The sequence below is a fragment of the Garra rufa genome, chromosome 6 (assembly GCF_049309525.1).
Source record: "Garra rufa chromosome 6, GarRuf1.0, whole genome shotgun sequence".
Classification (NCBI taxonomy): domain Eukaryota; kingdom Metazoa; phylum Chordata; class Actinopteri; order Cypriniformes; family Cyprinidae; genus Garra; species Garra rufa.
This window is the reverse complement of record NC_133366.1, coordinates 35,625,373-35,651,022: the sequence shown is the minus strand read 5'-3', so window position 1 is coordinate 35,651,022 and position 25,650 is coordinate 35,625,373. Positions and strand designations below refer to the sequence as shown.

The 25,650-nt window shown below is 41.3% G+C and overlaps 1 protein-coding gene across 1 annotated transcript; it reads left to right on the top strand.

The window, feature by feature from the left end:
* Positions 1-15,507: 15,507 nt before the first annotated feature.
* Positions 15,508-21,020, top strand: LOC141336612 (uncharacterized). The gene is made up of 2 exons (XM_073842312.1): positions 15,508-15,616; positions 18,285-21,020. Exons 1-2 carry the CDS (start codon positions 15,532-15,534, stop codon positions 19,352-19,354), a joined length of 1,155 nt encoding a protein of 384 aa, XP_073698413.1. The 5' UTR covers positions 15,508-15,531; the 3' UTR covers positions 19,355-21,020.
* The last annotated feature ends 4,630 nt before the right edge of the window (positions 21,021-25,650 follow it).

The following is a 25,650-nucleotide window of genomic DNA, read 5'->3' as shown; positions in this document are numbered from 1 at the left end:
CAGCAAAATGGTTCAGCTTGCCACATTTTCTGCATTGCTTTCCATAAGCTGGGCAACTCAGTTTTTTCCACTCATGCTGTTTTCCACAGAATTTACACTTAGATGAAGAAGTTTGTTTGGCAGTCTGACCTTGTTTAATTCTCCGTACTGTGTGCACTTCTTCAGCTTTCTGTCCCTCAATGGTCATCACATTCTCTTTTGAGAGTTCTGATGCTCTACAAATCCTTACGCATTTCTCAAGTGTCAGGTCTGACTCTCTTAATAGACGTTCTCTCACTTGTGAGTTCAGTATGCCGCATACAATTCGATCTCTAATCAGAGAATCTTTAGCCGATCCAAAATTGCACGTGTCTGCCAGCACTTTCAAATCAGTAATGTACTTGTCAATCATTTCGCCCGAGTTCTGATTTCTGGAGAAAAATTTGTACCTTTCCACTGTTTCGTTCGGTGCCGGATTGCAGTGGTTTCTAAACGCGGTTAACAGCCATTCCAACGTCAGTTCTCCGTCAGCCGGACGGGCAGCGCCTAGCGTCTTACTCAGTTCTCTCCCGGTTTCTCCGATTAGATATTGGAAAACTTTTACCTTCGTCTTGTCATCCGCATCTGTAAGCGATAAATCAATGTACAGGGAAAACTCCTCTTCCCATGCTTTCCAAGCTTTTGGTATGTTCGTTGCATTCCAGTCAAAATTCGCTGGAGGCTTCAATCCGAAAGCACCCTCCATGATCGGTACTCGTCTCTAATTGCTTTCTCCGTAGCACTGTAGCTCAGTCTTTCAGTTTTCTTATTGATAATTTACCGCTGCCACCATGTTTTAAGCTTAGTTCACTCCAATAAACAACTATCCATCAAAAAACAAGGAATCTCAGAAACAGGTTTACTGTGCTCTTTTTCTTTACTTCACGTGCTCGCGCATCTCAGTGATGTCACACACTCAAATTACAATTTAACCATACATGGTCTGTCACACCCTGCTGACCATGTATAACATATTGTAACACTCAGTGTTAAAATGTGGTGCTGGTTTAAGATGCTCATTTGGTGGTTTATGCTGGTCCTGCAAAAAACTATTGCAGATGTTTTTCTGCAATTCCACAAATTATAGAATTACTGAATGAATTAAGGATTTCATTCTGAATTATCTTGACTTGTGTTTTAGAAGCTGATTAAAGTTTCCGTCCATCATCATCATCATCATCATCATCATCATCATGGCCTCTAAAAGATAAACCTCATCTTGCCAGAAACTGCACACTACTGGTTATGGCTCATTCCTGGTATCCAGTAACATTTTGGCTCCATAATTCTTGGGGAAAAAGGTTATCATTCTACTAAAATAGCGACATGTTTAACTATCCAAATACATACTGAACAAGCTCAGGGATTCAACAAATAATAATTAGGGGTAGATTGTTCAGAAACTGGCTGTGAAAATATTCCACACTGTTTGGGACACAAAGTGTTAATAATGTAAATGCTAATCAATAATGAGCTTGTCTTGGGTGATATATATCCCTTATGCCATGATAGTATGTTTTAATAATTTTTGAAACAATAACAAAACTATTATTAATGAACAGAACATGTCTTGATTATTAAGAACAGGTACTTTTTCTGTGACAATGTTTGCTAACAGGATGGTAAATGATACAAAAAGTTGCTCAAAAACAAGTATTTGCTGTTAATGCTTGTCACCTGACAAAATAAGACAAACGTATGGCAAATATTTAACTTTGTTGTCAAATTATTATTTAAAATGTGTCACGTAGAGAAGAAGAAGGAGATCTGGGTCCAGGTGCAGGTAAGGAGTTTTAATATAAATAAGCAAACAAAACACAAACAAAAGGCCAACACGGCACAACACAACACAACTTGAATATAATACAAAATAAACAGAACTGAAAACACGGTCAAGAGCAGGATCCAGGAACACACAGACAGACTAGAAGACACACGAAGACAATGCAGCCAGAATGAGCAGTGAGACATGAGAGTTCTTATAGACCAGATAATAGTGAGCAGGTGTGAGTGTAATCAGTGCTAATGACAAGACAGGAGTATGCAATCAGGAAGTGCAGTGCAGGAACAGCGACCTCGGGAGGCTGAGGGAAGACCCACAGCCCCGATCATGACTGTACCCCCTCCCTACAGAACGGCTCCCAGACGTTCCCAAAGTCTGGAGGGAGGAGGAATGGAGGAAGGCAACTCGGGGTGGGATGGCGGGCCAGGCCCGTGCAGCGGAGTCCCATGGACCGGCCTAGCCACCCGAGGAACGCGAGCCGGCCCCGCCTCCGCGTCAGGAACAGAGATAGCGGTCTCCGGCGCGTCAGGCACAAAGATAGCGGTCTCCGGCGCGTCAGGCACAAAGATAGCGGTCACGGCCACGTCAGGAACCGAGACAGCGGTCGCCTCCACGTCAGGAACAAAGACAGCGGTCACTTCCGCGTCAGGAACAGAGACGGCAGTCAGTGTCGCATCAGGAATAGAGACAGCGGTCACTTCTGCGGCAGGAACAGGGAGCGCGGTCGCCTCCGCGTCAGGAACAGAGAGCGCGGTCGCCTCCGCGTCAGGAACAGAGAGCGCAGTCGCCTCCGCGTCCGGAACAGAGACCGCAGTCACCGCCGCGTCAGGAACAGAGCGCGCGGTCACTTCCGCGTCAGGAACAGAGACGGCAGTCAGTGTCGCATCAGGAATAGAGACAGCGGTCACTTATGCGTCAGGAACAGAGACGGCAGTCAGTGTCGCATCAGGAATAGAGACAGCGGTCACTTCCGCGTCAGGAACAGAGACGGCAGTCAGTGTCGCATCAGGAATAGAGACAGCGGTCACTTCCGCGTCAGGAACAGAGACGGCAGTCAGTGTCGCATCAGGAATAGAGACAGCGGTCACTTATGCGTCAGGAACAGAGAGCGCAGTCACCTCCGCGTCAGGAACAGAGAGCGCAGTCGCCTCCGCGTCCGGAACAGAGAGCGCAGTCACCGCTGCGTCAGGAACAGAGAGCGCGGTCACTTCCGCGTCAGGAACAGAGACGGCAGTCAGTGTCGCATCAGGAATAGAGACAGCGGTCACTTCTGCATTAGGAACAGAGAGCGCGGTCGCCTCCGCGTCAGGAACAGAGACGGCAGTCAGTGTCGCATCAGGAATAGAGACAGCGGTCACTTCTGCGTCAGGAACAGGGAGCGCGGTCGCCTCCGCGTCAGGAACAGAGAGCACGGTCGCCTCCGCGTCAGGAACAGAGACGGCAGTCAGTGTCGCATCAGGAATAGAGACAGCGGTCACTTCTGCGTCAGGAACAGGGAGCGCGGTCGCCTCCGCGTCAGGAACAGAGAGCGCGGTCACTTCCGTGTCAGGAACAGAGACGGCAGTCAGTGTCGCATCAGGAATAGAGACAGTGGTCACTTCTGCGTCAGGAACAGGGAGCGCGGTCGCCTCCGCGTCAGGAACAGAGAGCGCGGTCGCCTCCGCATCACGAACAGAGAGCGCGGTCGCCTCCGCATCAGGAACAGAGAGCGCGGTCGCCTCCGCATCAGGAACAGAGAGCGCGGTCGCCTCCGCGTCCGGAACAGAGAGCGCGGTGAGGGCCGCGTCAGGAACAGAAACAGCGGTCGCCTCCGTGGCAGGAACAGAGACAGCGGTCGCCGCCGCGTCAGGAACAGAGATCGTGGTCTCCGGGGCGTCAGGAACAGAGAGCGCAGTCGCCTCCGCGTCAGGAACAGAGAGCGCGGTCACGGCCGCGTCAGGAACAGAGAGCGCGGTCACGGCCGCGTCAGGGACAGAGAGAGCGGTCACGGCCGCGTCAGGAACGTCACAAGCGTTCGCCGCCGCATCAGGAACAGATTGAGCGGACGCCCTTCCTCGGAAAAACGCCTCCGCCCTCGCCAAAAAGTAGGGGCGCGTCCGCGCCGCCTCAGCATTAAGGGCATCCATCGCCGCCAAACAGGCGTAGATGGTCTCAAAGCGAGCGGCCGACGCCGCCTCAAAAGACATCTCCCCCGCTGGACCCAATGAGGATGGCTGCATTCTGTCACGTAGAGAAGGGGGAGGAGATCTGGGTCCAGGTGCAGGTAAGGAGTTTTAATATAAATAAACAAACAAAACACAAACAAAAGGCCAACACGGCACAACACAACACAACTTGAATATAATACAAAATAAACAGAACTGAAAACACAGTCAAGAGCAGGATCCACGAACACACAGACAGACTAGAAGACACACGAAGACAATGCAGCCAGAATGAGCAGTGAGACATGAGAGTTCTTATAGACCAGATAATAGTGAGCAGGTGTGAGTGTAATCAGTGCTAATGACAAGACAGGAGTATGCAATCAGGAAGTGCAGTGCAGGAACAGCGACCTCGGGAGGCTGAGGGAAGACCCACAGCCCCGATCATGACAAAATGTCTCTAACAGGGTGGAACACCAGTGTTAACAGGTTCTAGCAGTCGATGAGCTTTCTGTCAGGGTGGAACGGTCAGTAAGCAATACTATGCAAAAGCGGCAGTCCTTCCGGTGCACTTAGTGTCCGAATTCACTAACTCGTTTTCATTCACTCCTTCAAGTGGACTGTACGAGTGGACTACTGAAAACAGATGATGAACACTAATAGTAATTATTATGTGTTGCAATCAAATTTGTAGCAAAACTGTGTAGTGTTGTTTGTTGTTTCAAGGCTGGCATCAAAGGTCCTGTCACAAACAAGTGCAAAATAAGTAATGGTGGAAATCCAGGGAAATGCAGGAAGTGGAAACAAAAAGACACTCTATTAAGATAAAACAAACAAAATCCAGGAACTGACAAAGTGTCAAGATTTGGTAAGTGAGGACCCAAATGCAGAATGAACAGTTTGACAGTTTATTGACTGGACAGGGCAAACAAGAGGAAGGGCAGACAGTCGCACACACGGGCCTGGGAACACACGACTAGGGAAGACAGGCAGGAAGTGGAAGGAGAGGCAGGTGCAACCCCGAAGAGAGTCCGGGCGGCCGGGAGCAGCAACCAGGGGGAACTCAGGAGGCCGAGCAGGAACAGACAAACACACAAAAGACAAGACGACAAAGACAGGCACACAAAAGAAAAGCTTCAAAAACTAAGACGGGGAAGAGCTAGGTAAAACAATAAGGTAATAACGGACTAGAAAAATCAAAACAACAACAAAAGGGAAAAAATAGAATTAAAACAAAAGACCAGAAGAACTAGATAAAACAAAATAAAGATATCAAAAAGACTAGAGAAAACAAATCAAAAGAATAAAAGTAAATAAATGTAAACTAGAATTTAAACAAGAGACCAGAAGAGCTAGGTAAAACAAAAATAAAGATATCAAAAAGACTAGAACGGGAAAGGCAAAAACTAGGGCTCAGAAGAAAAAAAAAAAAAAAAAAAAAAAAAAAAAAAAAAACTAAAACTAGACTAAAGGGGAAAAAAACACTGAGAGTTATCTAGGACTGGACCGAAAAATCTCAAAGATTAGAATACACAAACTCACAAAACGAACCAGCAAAGACAAGAGGGAAGGAGCACAATATAAAGGGAGGAAAGGACATGAGGATCAGGTGAGTACAATTAGACAAACGAGGACCAGACGAGAAAAACAGGTGACAACACTCAGACCAACTAGGACTAAACAAGGGGGCGTGGCAACAGATAACCAGGAGGCAGGATGAGGGGAGCACATGGCAAACATAAACAAAGACACAGCCATGTGCTGACACACAAGACAAACAAGGAAACATTAAACAAAGACAAGACAGACAGGGCTGTCAGGGCAGGATCATGACAGTACCCTCCCCCTGACGGACGCCACCAGGCGTCCATAATGGGCAACGGCCAAGGGGGTATAAACTGGGAGGGTGGGTGGGGTGGCGGGTTGGGAAACCCAGAGTAGCCAGGGGAACTTGGAGGAAAAGGAGGGGGAAGGAAAAGTCCAGGGGGTTGGCTTGGGACAGAGGAGGGGGGAGGCCACCTTAAAGGCCCACTAGGTCCAGGAAACACAGGGGGTGGGATAGGAGGGCCAGGAAAACCTCTAGAAGCCCCTCTAGGTCTGTGGGTGCTCTTGATTTTAGGGAGCTTGGGACTTGGCTTGAGTCAAATCCGGGAAGCCCTCCAGGGCTACTGGAACTGGTTTAGGGGATGAATCCGGGGACTCGGGAACGGCGGCCATCTTGGCCGGAAACTCAGGATTGGCGGCCATCTTGGCCGAGAACTCAGGGACGGCGGCCTCTTTGGCCGGGGATACAGGATCAACGGCCATCCTGGCCAGGAACTCAGGGACGGCGGCCTCTTTGGCCGGGGGCTCAGAGTTGGCGGCCATCTTGGCCGGGGACTCGGGATCGGCGGCCCTCTTGGCCGGGGATTCGGGATTGGCGGCCATCTTGGCCGGGGACTTGGGATCGGCGGCCCTCTTGGCCCGGGGATACAGGATCAACGGCCATCCTGGCCGGGAACTCAGGAACGGTGGCCTCTTTGGCCAGGGGCTCAGAGTTGGCGGCCATCTTGGCCGGGGATTCGGGATTAACGGCCATCTTGGCCGGGGACTCGGGATCGGCGGCCCTCTTGGCCGGGGATACAGGATCAACGGCCATCCTGGCCGGGAACTCGGGAACGGCGGCCACTTTGGCCGGGGATTCGGGATTGGCGGCCATCTTGGCCGGGGACTTGGGATCGGCGGCCCTCTTTGCCGGGGATACAGGATCAACGGCCATCCTGGCCGGGAACTCGGGAACAGCGGCCTCTTTGGCCGGGGGCTCAGAATTAACGGCCATCTTGGCCGGGGATACAGGATCAACGGCCATCCTGGCCGGGAACTCGGGAACAGCGGCCTCTTTGGCCGGGGGCTCAGAATTAACGGCCATCTTGGCCGGGGATACAGGATCAACGGCCATCCTGGCCGGGAACTCGGGAACGGCGGCCTCTTTGGCCGGGGATTCGGGATTGACGGCCATCCTGGCCGGGGACTCGGGATCGGCGGCCTTCTTGGCCGGGGATACAGGATCAACGGCCATCCTGGCCGGGAACTCAGGAACGGCGGCCTCTTTAGCCGGGGGCTCAGAGTTGGCGGCCATCTTGGCCGGGGATTCGGGATTGACTGCCGTTTTGGCCGGGGACTCAGGATCGGTGGCCCTCTTGGGAGCCGACTCAGGACGCTCGGGTGAGATGCGACCTGATCCCGAAGGAACAGCTGTGACCTGACTGTGCTCAGGAGGAGAGGCTGCATCCTGACCTGCCTCGGGAAGCGTGGCAGTGTCCTGACTGGGCTCAGGAAGCGTGGCAGTGTCCTGACTGGGCTCAGGAAGCGTGGCAGTGTCCTGACTGGGCTCAGGAAGCGTGGCAGTGTGTTTGGCCAGCTCTGGAATGACTGGAGTGGTTTTAGCTGGATCAGGATTGATAGCAATGGGCTTGACCGGTTCTGGAACGACTGGGATGGACTTGGCAGACTCCGGCATGACTTGAGCAGGCTCGGGAGACTCAGAGACTAAGGCAGTTTTCTGGGCTGCCCTCTTCCTTCTCTGCTTACACTTCGGAGCCGACACTGGAGCGGACTCAGGGGCTGGAGCCGACACTGGAGCGGACTCAGGGGCTGGAGCCGACACTGGAGCGGACTCAGGGGCTGGAGCCGACACTGGAGCGGACTCAGGGGCTGGAGCAGACACTGGAGCGGACTCACTGGCAGACGCAGCAGATCGAGCCGCCCTCTTCCTACGATCCCTCCGTATTCTTGTGGGAGTCAGAAGATGATGGTGGACTTGACTCGGAGGGGAAAGAAGGGCAGGCTGGTCATTGCGAATATCCTCTTGAGGGGTATGGTTCTGCCAGTGCTGGCGGTGGTACAGATAATTTGAGAACCCCCAGAAGTCCAGAATTTGAAGGTGCTCCATCTCCCATAGTGGTAAGGGGTCGTCTAAGGTGAGGTTGAAGGTCCCCTTCAGGGCTGCATCATCATAGTCAAGACCCCTTGCCATGGACCAGAAAAACTGGGCATAAGACCGTGGATCCTGGCCCTGCTGACGAAGCGCAGACACCGCCCGCCGAAGTGCCAGTCTCTCCTCTTCAGTGGCTGGTGGCACAAACTTAACGCTCATTCTGCTGGGTCCTCGAGTGGCTGGTTCGTTCTGTCAAGATTTGGTAAGTGAGGACCCAAACGCAGAATGAACAGTTTGACAGTTTATTGACTGGACAGGGCAAACAAGAGGAAGGGCAGACAGTCGCACACACGGGCCTGGGAACACACGACTAGGGAAGACAGGCAGGAAGTGGAAGGAGAGGCAGGTGCAACCCCGAAGAGAGTCCGGGCGGCCGGGAGCAGCAACCAGGGGGAACTCAGGAGGCCGAGCAGGAACAGACAAACACACAAAAGACAAGACGACAAAGACAGGCACACAAAAGAAAAGCTTCAAAAACTAAGACGGGGAAGAGCTAGGTAAAACAATAAGGTAATCCCTGCTGAAAAAACCAGCATATGCTGGTTAGGTATGTTTTGGTGCTGGGATGCTGGTTTTAGCTGGTATATGCTGGTCCTTTGCTGCTTTATGCTGGTCCCTTGCTGGTTTATGCTGGTCCTTAGCTGGTTAATGCTGGTCCTTTGCTGGTTTATGCTGGTCATGTTGCTGGACAAGGACCAGCATAAACCAGCAAAGGACCAGCATTAACCAGCAACATGACCAGCATAAACCAGCAAAAACCAGCAAGGGACCAGTATAAACCAGCAAAGGACCAGCATATACCAGCTAAAACCAGCATCCCAGCACCAAAACATACCTAACCAGCATATGCTGGTTTTTTCAGCAGGGATAACGGACTAGAAAAATCAAAACAACAACAAAAGGGAAAAAATAGAATTAAAACAAAAGACCAGAAGAACTAGGTAAAACAAAATAAAGATATCAAAAAGACTAGAGAAAACAAATCAAAAGAATAAAAGTAAATAAATGTAAACTAGAATTTAAACAAGAGACCAGAAGAGCTAGGTAAAACAAAAATAAAGATATCAAAAAGACTAGAACGGGAAAGGCAAAAACTAGGGCTCAGAAGAAAAAAAAAAACTAAAACTAGACTAAAGGGGAAAAAACACTGAGAGTTATCTAGGACTGGACCAAAAAATCTCAAAGATTAGAATACACAAACTCCCAAAACGAACCAGCAAAGACAAGAGGGAAGGAGCACAATATAAAGGGAGGAAAGGACATGAGGATCAGGTGAGTACAATTAGACAAACGAGGACCAGACGAGAAAAACAGGTGACAACACTCAGACCAACTAGGACTAAACAAGGGGGCGTGGCAACAGATAACAAGGAGGCAGGACGAGGGGAGCACATGGCAAACATAAACAAAGACACAGCCATGCAAAAAGCAGTAGGCGAGCAAAAAAGTATGTTTGAATCTTCAGTATTCATAAAAGAGTAGGCGAGAATTAGTAGGCGAGTGCACTAATTCTCACGAGATTCGGACGAACGTATACTTAAAGTGCGTTCGAATATGCCTACTTACCTACTATATAGTGGGAAAAATGAGTACGTGAAGAAAGAAGTACGTTCGAAACCTCAGTATTCATAAAAGAGTAGACGAGAAATCCCCGGATGTCCTACTGCTTCAGCCCAGATTCTGAAGTGTTCATCTGATGCACACTTTTCAATCCCAGGAGGCCACAGGAGGCCAAAGCGTCATCATCGAACGTGATTGAGAACCGCGACGAGGCTGTTTACAAATGTGAGTATTACAAACCAAAACACGGTTCCCTGTCTTAAAAGCGTATTTGTTGAGCTACTGTATCGTAAACTGCTGATTTGCATAAGGTGTCAAGACCTGTAACATTAAAGTATGTTTGTGATTTCGCTGTAAAACACGTTTTATTACGTATAGCGACCATATACATCTTAAAGATGATTACTAAATGTTTAACAACTGACAGGAACATGTTCTAAGAGAATTAAATGAGCACATAACAACACCAAACAGACATCTAAATGAGTGATGGACGTTATGTGAGTTTATGTAGTATTCTCTGTTGTCAACACTGCTTTAGATTAATGTAATGTAAATAAACACATGTACATATGGTAACTAAACATGAGTTATCTATTTCAGTTGTCTATTAGTACTGTTGATAAATTCAGGAGCATTTGTATTGGATAAAAAGCCAATTAACACAACATCATAAATGTAGTATTGAGCACACGAATGAGAGGGAACTGAATCTTGTGTGGATGTTACAGCGACGGATGAGACAAGTATGCTTGTCTGGTGAAGAGTGATTGATGAAGCAGTGCTGCCATCAAAGGCTTTGAGTGAGTACACTACAGACATCTATTTAAACCTTAAGTTGCAGTTTATTAATAATAAAAAATAAAATAATAAAAAACTTTAAGCACTTTTCTGATTCTAGATTTCTGTGCCTTTGTTGCAGCAGGACCTGAAAGGAAAGGTGACAGCAGCATTTGTGGGGGAAAAAGTAAAATCTGAAACTTAATATAAAGTTAGGTAATTTTGTTACTTCTAATACAGAGATCTAATGAAATTGTGCTGGTAAAATGACAACTTTTGTATTGTATTTGTGCATCTTTGTATGATCTGAAATGTCTGCTGCAGACTGGTGTGTGCAGTGAGAAAAGAGAAATCCACAGCAGCATCCTGGAAATGGTCTAGTACCATCAATGGGACCCTCCATCACTCCACCTGCCCTTTGTCTTCATCATCCGAGACCAAAGAGCCAGTGAGAGCATCCAGAGAAAGACTAAAATACCAAATGTCTGAATAAAGCTTTGTTCCATGTGTCTTTATTTATGTTCATGGTTACTTTATTATTTTACTCATATATCCATGTTGTTATCAGTATAAAATATAAGTTTCATTAACATATGCATTAATTAATTACTTGATGGAAAAAAAACATGCTTGTTTTACTAAAAAATATAATTAATTATTAGTCAGCATTTATCATTATTATTGATCAGTGCATTCTGAGGTAATCTTAATTTCTAAGTAGTAATACTTACATTTTTTGTGTAAAGTCAACTGTCTTCTCCAAACACAAGACCTTCGAGAAGCGGATCCACATCTCCTTTGTGCAGATATTGCAAACATGGAGGAAGATGTACTAGGTAGGGTCGTTGGGTTACTGATGCTATGAGGTGTTTGAGCAACTGTTTTGCTTATTTTCTTTTTATTATTAGTACTACATAACTAGTTATTACAGGCTCAGGGAAAGATGGTATTTATCTTTGACAATGAACAATCATAATGAGAAAAACTGAAAACATAACTACAAATTAAACTACTTGCTTACATCATAGTATGTGATTATATACACAGGGAAATATGATTAAATATCTCTGAATAATCCAAATATTCACATCATAGTTTATCAAAAATTGGATTTGTTGTTTTTGTTATTGATAAGCCTCAGGGATGAAAAGAGAAATTCAACAAGAATTTAAGCTATAGTTTTGCGTGTGGATAAACAATTTTGAACATAAAACAAAAGTAATAACTTTTGCAAAAAATAAAGAATTTGGGTTTTCCTAACAAAAATTATTTCTTTAAGAATTAAAAAATACAAAAACCTAAATAAACCCAAAACGTATCCGTTATACTACAATCACAATAAAAGAACAGCTGTTTCTTCAACATGACCACAAAATGAACAAATTTCATCAATATCAAAATATTTATAGAAAGATGAATTAAACCTGTCACTATATGTTAAGTTGTTACACTTGTTATAACATCGTTGGTCACATGATAACGTCAACATGGCAGAAGAGTTGCAGATCACATCCATACTCAACGAGATTTGGCTGTAGAGTACGTATTCTTTTAGCACTCTTTAAGTAAGTACTTATTGAAAATAAGTACCTACTCATTGAGTATGCGGTTTCGAACGCACCCAGTGTCTTACAGGTTTGAAACAACATGAGGGTGATTAATTAATGACAGAATTTTGTTGGAGCTAAACCAATCACAAGCAAGTTTGGACACCATGGTGTAGGATTTAACATACATGCATTATGTATCTACGTGATTTGATGTTGATTGCTTTGTGCCATTTAACTGGGGTTAACTTTTATTTGTTTTTCCACTTTAGACCTAACAGCACTGAAAAAGGAGAGAGAAGTACTGAATGCATTTAAGGAGAATGATCTTCATGATTCCTTACAGTCTGAAAACAGAAACATAAAGCAATTTCAAAGTAATTCAATTGACAAAATTAAAAAACAGTTGAAATTAAAACAGAGCATTTGAATTTATCTTTTGTTTCATCATTCTTATTAGTTCCTTTGAAATGTTTGCACTAATGCTGTCCATGAATGTAGGTTACACAACAATAAACCATGTACATCATGGTGGACTTAAACTACAAAAACGTATGGTTATTAAAAGATACAATGGAAAAAGTAGAATTCTTCAAAATTCCTAAAGGATTCAAGATATAAGAAAATTTTTATTGGAATCCTGTGGATTTTTTTTACAAGGGGGTTTACACCGTGTTTTTAAAAAACTGTAACGTTCAATATGATCCTAAATAAGATAAACATAAGGTTTATTGTTCATATAAGATATAACTGGTGTTCTTGTTTTGGGGGGAAGCGAGTTGAGCCAGGGTTTCCACTGTCTAGTTGTATACAGCATGACTCCTTTTGGGCTGGGGATAATTATGACAAGACAATAAGATGAAATATTGAAAAACTGATTAATGCATTCTTAATAGAATTGGTACTGTGTGTCACTGCGGTCATCCAGACTGACTAAAGCACTGGATCACTGTAGTTTTATGGGAGGCCGTTCTTACAGGTGAAGACAAAGCTCTCAGATCACAAGCTTAAACACAGTATTTAAAGGATGTGATCAGTTCTAGTTCAATCGCTCAGAGTCTTGAGTTTCAGCTGCTCTAAAACAATCAGCAGAACTATAGCACTCATGATCACAGAGATCAGGGAAAGACACATTCACACACAACTCAAGTCTTCATTAGCATTAACAATGACAACAATTAAAGTGGCAGAAACATCAAGAGCATCACACATAAAAGATGACTGATTATTTAAACAGATGTGTCTAAGGAATAATTACTGCAAAAGACATTTATTAAAGAGCGTTAGAAAATCAGCAAAGATAAATGGAATTTCAATTTTAAAATGAATATTTTGAATGTTTATATTAATCTTTTTGATTAACTGGGACTGTGAAAACACATAATTTGGGCCTAGAGTTAAAAATAATTTCTCCTTTAAGGCTACGTTTACATTAATCTGGATACATTTGAAAACGGAGTTTTCATTTTAAAATGCTCTACGTCCACACTAGCGTTTCCAAGCGTTTTCCAAAAGTTTCTTATCCACACTGAAACGTAGGAAAACATAAAATTCGCCTTACTGTGCATGCGTAGAGCCTCCAAAATTATACAGACGTAATAAGTTTTCACGCAATTCTTCTGACGGGATAATTTACGGAAATATCTCATCATCCACTGACGCGTCTATATCGCGCTCATTCATATTTGATCTGAAAAGCAATTGTCATCATATGTCATCCGTTTTCACAGTCCACACTACAACGTGAAAATGGCGTTTTCAAATTTATCCACTTTGGCCGGAGTTTTTAGAAATAATCGTTTTCTGTGATAAAAACGGGGTTTCGTGTAAATGAGAGGCCAAACCGCAGGGAAATATCTGCGTCTTCCCTTCGTGTAAACGGGGTCTAAATATGTTATTTTTTCATATGAAAACAAACATTGTATCAATATAACACTTCCTCAGACAATTGTATTCATTTAATCAAAAAACATGTTCAACTTTTGCTTTCTCATACAGAACAACCTCCTCTACAGTAACAAGTCTGATTTTAAAAGTGGCCATATTACGGAGACTGCCCTGCTCTTGGTTATTAAAGCTCTGTGACTGGCAAGAGCAGCTTCTAAGTCATCTGTACTCATTTTGCTGAATTTGTCACAGTTGTGGCACAGTTATCCACCTGTTTGTTCTGTCAGCCTCAGTGGGGTGCAGTCGAGACTGAGTGGCAGGTTGCTAAAACAACAGTAGAAGGACATAAGATGACATGAAACTGCAAAACAAATTTTAACAGACATGTCTATCTATTATAGAGCCTCCAAAGATGATAGTCTGTCCACAGGCCTGCATGGAGCACTTTTTCCATTTGAAAAGATGAAACTCGTTATTTACTGATATTGTCTGCACCATTTTCAGGTCTGCGGGTTCCATCAATGCATCCATTGACATTTGGAAACTCTGTAAAGAGATAATTGTTCAAATTATTGTGGCTGTAATCATATATACAGTATGAATGGCTAGATTAAGTAGTGCTAGGCAATACCATAGAAAGGACAAACCTGCCACTCTGTGTAATTTGAGGTCAGGGAACTGCACAAAAGTGTGTAAGAACCCTTTCAGGTCAATCCATACTGTACGAATGGCCGTACATACAGTAGCCTTTCCACGTGTTCTGCATTATCCACATCGTGCAAAACGCTCCCTGCTTTCTGGACTACCCCCAGATCTTCACCACTTGATGTTGTAAACATGACGTGTAGTATATACTACATAAATAATTAATGTGAAAGTAAATAACTAAATAATATTTTACATGTATTTATCAGTTTGTATAGTCAGTTTTAAAATACCAAAGATGATTGTTTTGCCTTTTAAATCTCACATTTTAGATGAACCACACACTGTACTAGTAGTTATTATCAGCACACAGTAATACAGACAGCATTTTTTTTTTAAATCTATTTCACCAATAATAAAACTCTGAAAAACCTATCCATGCACTTTTGTGACTGTAGACACAGCAGCACTTGAACAGGACTTTTATTTTGATGTGGTGATGTGACGTCATAGCACTGCACCGCGTTCTGCCTCTGTGTGTCAGCTGAAGAAAGGTTTGTGGTTTTAATATTTTACATTGTTTAAATTGATACACTTTTGTTTATAGTGTTTAATTACAAGCGATGTAAAGTTAATTAATTATTATTAAATGTAACATCGTTATACTTAATATAACATATAAATGTTAGTTTGTGTAAATAAAGCTCCCTATACAGTGAATCAGTTAATCCTAAACACGAATTCAGTATCTGGCAAGTAGTGAGCTTTTCTGAACTCAGAGTCAACTGAATCAATGCTTTGCTAAATGAGTCACTGTTTCGCTCGAATTGATGCACGCTAAGAGACCTGCTGCTCAAAACAGTGTAAATGCAATAATGACATTTACAAACCGCAAGTTTCATTAAAGTGTAATTTATTCAAAAATAACATACAAATGAGTATTCTTTATATCTTAATACATAATAAACTTTTTATATAATGTGTGTCCCTTTATAAATGTTAGTGTTAGGTTTCTTTTTTCTCTCTCAGGTAATTTAAATCCATTAATTCTCACTCTAGCTGAGTCCCTTACCAGTGTCCCTGAACTAGGGATCTGATTGAAATGCACCCAGATATTGTTTGTATTTATTTTTCTTTCTGTTAATTCTTCTCATCTTAAACAGACAAAGTGTCCAAACACACACTATTATAATGACCTTTTTTAAAGAGGAGAGTGAAGACATGAAGATTGAAGAAACATTCAGAGTCAAACATGAAGATACTGAGGAACAAACAGGTTGGTTTTCATTCTCACAACTCGGCTCACTCATTTGATATCTATTAAAATGTGCAGCTCTACAGAAATGATACTAAAGCAGTGGTTTGCCAAACTTCCTGCTGCCGTTTTTGACGTCACTTCCTGTTTGTTGTAGCGCATGTCTTGAGTTGAAGCTCCGTCGAGTTAAACTATTATTTTCTATTTTTAAATCTTAAAACAATTCTATACACCATCATTTTTGTTTTGCATAACATGTGAATATACCCCCTGTTGTGTAAAATCAGTAAAATAAGGCTATCCCTGCTGAAAAAAACAGCATATGCTGGTTAGGTATGTTTTGGTGCTGGAGGCTGGTTTTAGTTGGTTTATGCTGGTCCTTTGCTGGTTTATGCTGGTCCAAAACATGCCTAACCATGCCTAACCAGCATATGCTGTTTTTTCAGCAGGGATTACAGTAGTCCCAAATTATTATTTTTAATTCAGTTAAATTAGTAAATTGATATGAGCCACTGAGTCATTTTAAAATGTACAAAATAACACAGTGAAAAAAGAGTGGGATTTTGGGGTTACATAAACTACAGTTACTAAGGTAAATACACAGTGTTAACAATGTATACATATAAACACAACAGTTTGTTCTAGGGTCTGTTCTTCATACGTCATTAACTTAAAAAGTGTCATAATAAAAAGAGGGTCACCTAGGACAGCGGTTCCCAATTCCAGTCCTCGCGCCCCACCGCTCTGCACATTTTGCATGTCTCTCTTAGTTAACACACCTGATTCAGATAACCAGCTCATTAGAAGTGAGGTCCGTGCAGGAACTGCGATCCGATTGACATGGTCCCTGCAAAGTGTTCATTGCTCCCTGCTCCCTAAGCGGGGGAAATCTGTTTACTATACTTCGAAACATTCATTCACATATTTGCACTACGCCACCGCATGTAGCGTCTTCACACACAGATGAAACTTACTAGAGAAGTGTGACATAAGTGCATCTGTAAATAAATGCATTTAAAATTTACGTCTCGCACGCTTTAATGACCTTCAAATGGAACACATACGCTCGCTTCGAACTAATGAATAATGGCGGATTATCCTGTGATGTCCACTTTGAAGGGCAGTAACGTTGGAATAGAACAAACGTCGGAAGCGATGCGTGAAACACACAAAATGTGCAGAGTGGTGGGTCGCGAGGACTGGAATTGGGAACCACTGACCTAGGATGCCTTGAGGGTGAGTAATTCATGGGGAAACTAAAATTTTTGGGTAAAAATATCCCTTTAAATCATGCTAATTCTTGTCCATAAATACCAAAACATTGCTTAACCCTAGAGAACGGCATGGTCTGTATTGTAAAAAGATCTAACAGCACCTGAAGAAATGTATGTAACCCAGTTATATGCCAAAAACTAGTAATTTGCAGCTTTAATAAGCACAGTTTATGTACTGCTATGGTGCTTTAATCCTGATTGAAATAGCTCACAAATACAGTTTCTCTCTAAAACTGATGAAAGCTGAGATCTGCTAATGAAATTTGAGATCTGTCTATAATTGCTCTGTTCTCCTCAAATGACTGATTTGCAGCAATATTTTACAGTGAAATTATACCAGACAACATTGTTCTAGTATTTTTTATTACTTTTCTGACTTCAAGAACCATTCGGCTCTGTAATTTATAAAACACTGAGAAAAACAATAAATTTATACATTTTTATGTTTATAGTCTTTTATATTTATAGTCTTTTATATTTAGTCTTAAGATAAAAGCATTCCATTATAAAAAAACAACAACAAAAAATGACTATTATTGAATTATTTCTAGCTTTACACAGCTAATAGCAAGTTGATGTTTTATAATATAACTAAAATAACTAAAAACATTTTAAAGAATACATAAAATGAATATAGTCTTTAGTGGTTTGATAAATATTGAATGGAATACAATCTGAACAGCAATTTGAAAACATAAAAGCTGTTTGACTTCCTTTCTTCTCAAACATGTCAAAAAGTAGCACACCTGTTGTCTCTACATTGGTAACCTTGCACTATATTTGCTGATTCATAAGCACCACCTGCTGTCAGAGAGTGAATTTTAATTCATCTCCTTGTGTATTTTGGGCTTGTTTACAGAGTATATACCACTTTTACTCAGCATACGGGCAGTGTGGATAAACTGAACTGGTTGATGGAAGTATTACACAGATCTGTGTGTATTAGAGAGAATGTGTGATTGATTTGAAGTGGGCTTTGGCTGAATACATTTTGCAATTACATCTCATGTCACCTCAGGCCCAAAATCTGCAGCAATTAGAAAAATTGCAAGCTCCACTGAATCGTTATTTGATAAAGATTTGATATGGTTAAATTCTGCAAATCACAGAAACGCTAAATCTTGGAGGGACTGTTTAAACATGGCATGATAACAGTTGGTAACTTCCATTTTTCATAAGGGGTTTGATAACTCCCAGTTTGAAATGTATTTGGGACATTTCCTGAAGAAAGTAACAAGTTAACAATCTTGAAAAGAGGATTGCAGACAACTCATCTTTCAGAAGCTTAGTGCTGTCGTATTCAATTGCAGACCTCGCTCAAACCCCGTTCGTCCCTTGTTTTGAAATGTATTGATGTTTTGCTACTAGGTGCCATTAACATGGGATTAACTAGTATTGGTCTCTTTCTGCTTTAGACCTGATGCTGCTGAAAAAGGAAAGTGAAGAACTAAATGAAATAGAAGACAAAGATCAGTATAAAAAACATGATTTAACTGGAGAAAATGTGTTTAGTTGCTCACAAACTAAACAGGCTACACAAAAGAGAACTCAAAAGACAGAATATAGAAGTAATTTCATCTGCCAACAGTGTGGAAAGAGTTTCACTAAAAAAGAAAGCCTTGAAATCCATTTAAGAATTCACACTGGAGAGAAACCTTACATATGCCCTATATGTGGACTATGTTTCACTCAAAAAGGAACCCTTAACAGACACATGGGAATTCACACCGGAGAGAAGCCTTACACCTGCGAACTGTGTGGAAATAGTTTCAGTCGAAAAGAAGACCTTAAAAACCACATGAGAATTCATACTGGAGAGAAGCCTTATACCTGCCAACAGTGTGGAAGACGTTTTTGTCAACAGAGAAACCTCAAAGTCCACATGAGTGTTCACACTGGAGAGAGATATTTCAACTGCCAACAATGTGGAAAAAGTTTCACTAAAAAAGAAACCCTTAAAAGGCACAGTAGAATTCACACTGGAGAGAAACCTTACATCTGCCCTCAATGTGGACTGAGTTTCACTCAAATAGGGTCTCTTAGCAGGCACATGAGAATTCACACCGGAGAGAAGCCTTACACCTGTCAACTATGTGGAAATAGTTTCAATCAAAAAGGAGACTTTAAAAACCACATGAGAATTCACACTGGAGAGAAGCCTTACACCTGCCAACAGTGTGGAAAAAGTTTCTTTAAAAAAGAAACCCTTAAAAGGCACAGTAGAGTTCACACTGGAGAGAAACCTTACATCTGCTTGCAATGTGGACTAAGTTTCACTCAGAAAGGAAGCCTTAACAGCCACATTAGAATTCACAGTGGAGAAAAGCCGTTCACGTGCCCTAAGTGTGGAAAGAGTTTCTCTCAACAAGGAAACCTCAAAGTTCACATGAGAGTTCACACTGGGGGGAAGCCTTACTTGCTCAAGGGTCTCACCTCAGCCATGGTATCGAAATTGGAAGAGAGTGCTGATCATTCACTGGTGTAAAGCACGCCGCCACTGGAGACGCCAGTGGAGACACGTTCTCTGGAGTGACGAATTGCGCTTCTCCATCTGGAAATCTGATGGACAAGTCTGAGTTTGGTGGTTGCCAGGAGAACTACAGGAGTCTGACTGGATTGTGCCAAGTGTAGTTTGGTTGAGGGGAGATTATAGTGTGGGGTTGTTTTTCAGGAGCTGGGCTTGGCCCCTTAGTTCCAGTGAAAGGAACTTTGAAGTGTTTCAGCATACCAAGACATTTTGGACAATTCCATGCTCCCAACTTTGTGTGAACAGTTTGGAGCTGGCCCCTTCCTCTTCCAACATGACTGTGCACACAACGCAAGGTCCATATAAAGACATGGATGGCAGAGTCTGGTGTGGATGAACTTGACTGGCCTGCACAGAGTCCTGACCTCAACCGGATAGAACACCTTTGGGATGAATTAGAGCGGAGACTGAGAGCCAGGCCTTCTCATCTAACATCAGTGTGTGACCTCACATATGCGCTTCTGGAAGAATGGTAAAAAATTCTCATAAATACACTCCTAAACCTTGTGGACAGCCTTCCCAGAAGAGTTGAAGCTGTTATAGCTGCAAAGGTGGCCCGACGTCATATTGAACCCTATGGATTAGGAATGGGATGTCACTTAAGTTCATATGCAAGTCAAGGCAGGTGAGCGAATACTTAGTGTAAGTTGCAATATAGTGTAAGTTGGAACCATAAAATCCAAATGACAAAAAAATCATTACAAATAAAGTTACTCTCTGATATTTGCTGAGTGAATAAAGCATGATAGCAGAAACGGTAGACCTCATAATTTTCTCTGACTAGTGCTTATGCAAATCTATTGTAAGTTAGTTGATTTGGATAAAATCATCTAATAAGGGAATGAATGTGAAAAAATTGTATTGCAAACAGGAAGTATAATTGTTTTTGGTCATGACTGCAAACTGAAACCTGGCAATGTCTTGTTCCACATAGTGTTGCTTTCGTCAACGAAAATTATGACTAAATATGGTCGTCAACGAACCTTTATCACATGACGAAAACGAGACGAAACGAAACGAAAATGCTGGTCATGTGACGATGACTATAACAAAATGTATAATGCAATATCGTTGACGAATAAAAACGAGACTAAATGTGGTTTACAAAATAAAAACTATGCTAAAATGTCTCTTCATTTTCGGCGACGAAAACGAGACGAAACGAAATGTTATAACGTTAGATTGATGTGCGCATGCCCAGTAGCCAGAGCCTTATCCCTTCTAGCCTAAACCACAGGCGACGTCACTTTCTCAAGCCACACTCGCGGCTACAAACAAAGTTAGGTTTGACACAGAGAAAGGTTCGTCTTTGGGAGAAAAAGAAGAAACGACTCATACATTTTTTCATACTTTTTAGTAGTGATGGGAAAATTAAGCTTTCCAGCACCAAAGCGTTCCCCTCAACTGGATCTAAAAAGCTTCATTACTCGAAGCTTTTCAACACGTTGCACACTAATGACATCTTGTGGTCAAAGGTGGAAAAAGTTTATTTTGCGTCCCAGATGTCAAAGCGATTTTTGGACAGTTTCATAAAATGAATCAATGTGTGCTACGAAAACCATAAGAAATATTTTACTTACACAAATTAATTAATTGGTAAATAAACTTATAAAAGTACAAGCATGATTTGTGCAGACATAGAGGATCAAATAAATTAAGGATATTGTTAAATTGACTAATATTATTAGAAGTGCTTTTGAAGCGGAATTACTAGAAAATGAACATGCACAAAACTACACGTACATATTTATTCGTATTATGATTTATTCTTAATAAAGAAGTGAATGACACTTGAATCCTGTGCAAGTGGTTCGTGTTATTTGAATCAGAATACGAAGCAGTCAGTATTTATTTTATTTCAATTTATGTGTGTGTACTTCTAACATGTTTGGTAGGTAAAATAAATGTTGTAATTTCAAATTAGAGCATCTTCCATGTCTGGAATGGATGTATTCTTGAGCTTATAAGGTAAGGTTGAAATGGGTTTGGCTAAAAGAAAACATTGGTTTCGTCTATACTTCTACTTATACTATTTTGACTGGATTAAATAAAATTGCATTACTAAAAATAGACTAAAATACAATTTTCATTGACAAAAAATTGACTAAATGTCATCAGTTTTCGTTGACTAAAACTAGACTAAAATGTCATCAGTTTTCGTCGACTAAAACTAGACGAAAATAGTCATGGGTAATTCTGACTAAAATAAGACTAAAATGCTCAGACTTTTAGTCGACTAAAACTTGACTAGACTAAAAAGAATATGAACGTGACTAAAACTAATAAAAACTAAAATGACAGCTTCACACAAAGACTAGACTAAAACTAAAATTAAAATCGGCCGCCAAAAACAACACTAGTTCCACATTTGGACGCTGTCCTGAGCGCTGCCCCTGACTCATTCTGGTTTTGTCAAGCGAATGGTTAAGCACCTCTATGTTGTTGTATATAGCTAATGCAGCATCACCACCAAGGTTTGAGCATTGCTGCAGAATAAAGATCATTTTAAGTTCTTTGCTAAAAATACAACATCCTGGAATATATTACGTGTCATCACCTTGGAATTATAAGGTTCTTCCTCACATGTTTATCAAAATTTAGTTATTCACATTTGTATTTTGTGACAACTTGTTTACTTGCTTCTATTTACCAAGGGGCATGGTGTGCAAAAAACTTTGGAGCTGAATATCTCAAAATTGCTTAAATTATAATTCCAAATTGACAAAATGTTGGGATGATCTCAGAGTGTCTGTCTGACACTGACATCTAGTGGACGTTTTATTATCTGTGACTTTACAGACTGGCAGACAAACCTGGTTTTCACATGACACTCAAAACACAGAACCATGAAAAGTGTTGCCAGATTGTACATGTTTCCATCCAACTGGGCTTCTTTTGATCAGGCTGGGCGAGAGAAAAATACTTTGGGAGGGTGAACAAAATTTTGGCAGCATATTGTTTTTTTATTCACCTTTTTGTTTGGTCAATGTTATTTTAATACATTTGAACAAGTGTTAAGTATAATTATACAGATTATACTGTAAAACTGAAAACTGTGTTCAGATTTACAGTTCCTTTGTTCCCCATCAATATTTTCATTTTGTGTACCAAGAAATATGTAGTCATTTCAATGATAATTAGGGATGATCAGAATCAGAAAGAGCTTTCTTGCTAAATGTGTTTATACATACAAGGTGTAGAAAATACAGACATGGTGCAGACATAGTTATTATTTGGTTCCCGAAGTCCAATATCATCTCCACTGTTTTAATTGTGTTCAGGTTGTTGTGACTGCACCAGACGGTCAGCTGCTCAACCTCACTTCGATAATAAGAAGGATGAACTTACAGTAAGTAGAAGCAATGATCAGATATTTATTCACGGGAGGGTAGAAAACAGAATGGAGATTGTAATATACTAGAAACGTCCCAGCTGGTGTGTTGAGGCAAGTTGGAGCTAAACTTTGGGCATCTCTGGTGTATTGTGCAGCATATATTGTGTACCTTCTTGACACATGTGTAGTTGGATGAAACAATTTTTCTTTTGCCATCCGGTGTTATGGTGGACTTAAGGTGGGTGAACTCCACCAAGAAGATTGTAAATTACCTCTCTCTAGTCTGTGTGTCTCTCAAAGGTGACTGGCAGCATTGTCTCTACTGACAGTTAAACTTTAAGTTCATTTTCTTCAAGACCACGCCGTTGCTACCTCGCATGAGAACTGTCATGATGTTTTTAAGTTGTTTATCGTCAGAGATGCGCTAACAACATTAGCGCAAATGCTAACGTGAGTGCTAACTTTTATCCTGTTGTTTACCGTATGTATTAGTTTCACCATTGTCACTGTAGCTTTTGGTTATTTTGCTGTTTTGGGCTGTAAGGACCTTTGTAATAACTGAAATAGTGTGGCGAAGTGATATAGAAATGTACTGTGGTCAAAAGCTGCCTGGAACTACGTTCGCCGTGCGTTTCCCTGAAAATAATGCACACCTCTTGAACGTTCGTCAGCCTATCAGAGTCAAGCATTCAACGGCCCTGTAGTATAAGTGGTCTTAATTGTTTTACACACACACACACACACACACACACACACACACACATAAACAATTTTTCTTTATGTATAGTTTATATAGTTCACCTCTGTTCCTCATGATTTTGTTTTGTACATTGATAATTTGTTATTTTGTTACTGATTATTTAATAAAGTATGTATTAATACAAACCAGTTGAAAGTGTGTTTGTGTGCAGCGGGCAAATTGGCAATTTATGTCTGTGAACACCATCTGCATTCTGTTCGTGATTTTTTCAGGAGCCACAAAAAAAACAACCATTAAGTCTGATGTGTTTATCACCTTCCTACCATAAACACAAATGTTTAGTGTCGCTATGATCTTAATGCTAGCAAATATGCTAAACATAAATAGGATCATTAATCAATTACAAGTTAAACATTGAATTACTAGTCTTTACCAAAGTAATATTCTCTCTCTTTCCAATTCCTCTATCTTTTCCCTCTTTAAATATTTAATTTGGGGGGCAGCCATGGCCTAATGGTTAGAGAGTCGGACTTGTAACCCAAAGATTATATAAATAAATAAATAAAAGGTTGATTGGTCTAAAGAGTGTATTATGTCAGATTTATAGTCACTCCCTCAGCCAAACACTATGCAGCAGCGTAACTAGTTTTATGTATGAATAGCAAGTTAAGAAAACACAAAGTATAGTGTTGTAAAAGTAGGCTACATTAATTTAAAAACGGAAAACATAATAGTTTCTAGATATACAAACATAAAACACATCAGTGTGTAAACGGGACTTTTGTTTTGGTGATGTGACTAGCCCTGCATTTGTTGTGATTCGGCTGAATAAAGGTTTGTGGTTTTTACGTTTTATAATCAAAGCAAACTGTTGTCAGTTTAAACGTTTTTACAAGCTACCCAAAATAAACGAGTCAGTCTTAAATATAACATTGAATTGCTATGTTGTTGTTGCGAGTAAAGTGCACCCTCATATTAACAGAAAATGCGCGACTCATTTCGCTCCTTATTTGTGAATTATGCTGCCTTCATGTGATATGGGAAAGATGATGCTTTCCACTTGTGAAGTGGAAATTACCAGTGTGTCGTATTCAGGTGCTTTTGTTGTCGTAGTGAAGAGAAACATGGCGAACTCGGAATTTGTCCTCACATGCTACTTAGGTAAAAGTTTTAAAACGGTTATAAACTCCCTAATGCATCTGCTACAGGATGCATCAAAACGCAAACGGTAAATTATAGGCTGTATCTTATTGATCATGAATAGTAGAGTTGTTTTAAAGACAATACTTACTAATGGTTATTTTAGCTAGCCTATATATACGTTTTTATATAAGCCTATGTATAGTATATATATTTTATATAGCCTATATAAGTTTTTTACTTTTAACATCATGCAATGTTTACCATTCATTATGGTTTCGTTACTGTCCGCCATGTTGAAAGGTCAAAGTTTATCCCATCTCGGCAACTCGGGTATCATAAAAATTTTCGAGCTTTCCAGTGGAAATTACAACGTGAGTGGGTGTTCATGTGCAATTTCGATGTCGGATTTTGGTATTTACCATAATTACGATAGCACATGAAGGCAGCATTAGTACATCGTTCAAGTAGAAAGTGAGAGAAAATGCGAATCGAATCATCTGAACCGAATCAGTGGAGAAATGATTCAGTGATTTGAAGAGTTTGAATCGACTCATTCAGTGACAATAAACAAACACAAACCATGAACTTTAGGTTTTTTATGGAATTGTAATCTATTAAATGTTATGAATAAATAATTGAATGGCAAAAATAAATAATAAATGCCTATAAATTATTTTAGTCAGGTAATTTTGCATTAAGGATTACTCTGACTGAGTACCTTACCAGTGCACTGACCACTGTAGTGAGCACATAGAGATTTATTTTGCATTTATTTTTGAGAATAATTTACTTTCTGTTAATTATTCTAATCTTAAACAGGACAAAAGTGTCCAAAGACACAGAAAAACCCTCCTGAATCAACTGAGATCCACGTGACACGCTATTATAAAGATGGTGTTTATTAAAGAGGAGAGTGAAGACATAAAGATTTGAAGAAACATTCAGAGTCAAACAAGAAGAAACTGAGGAACAAACAGGTTGGTTTATTATTCTCAAAGCTTAACTGGTTTGTCTAGCTCTACAGAAGTGAATGATATTTGTGAAGAATGTTTATGAGTGTCGTAATTAAAGCGGTTT

Coding starts and splice junctions, on each gene's coding strand:
- LOC141336612 (XM_073842312.1), top strand. CDS start 15,532: ATGACCTTTTTTAAAGAGGAGAGTGAAGACATGAAGATTGAAGAAACA. Junction 15,617..18,284: donor AGATACTGAGGAACAAACAG/GTTGGTTTTCAT, acceptor TTTCTGCTTTAG/ACCTGATGCTGCTGAAAAAG.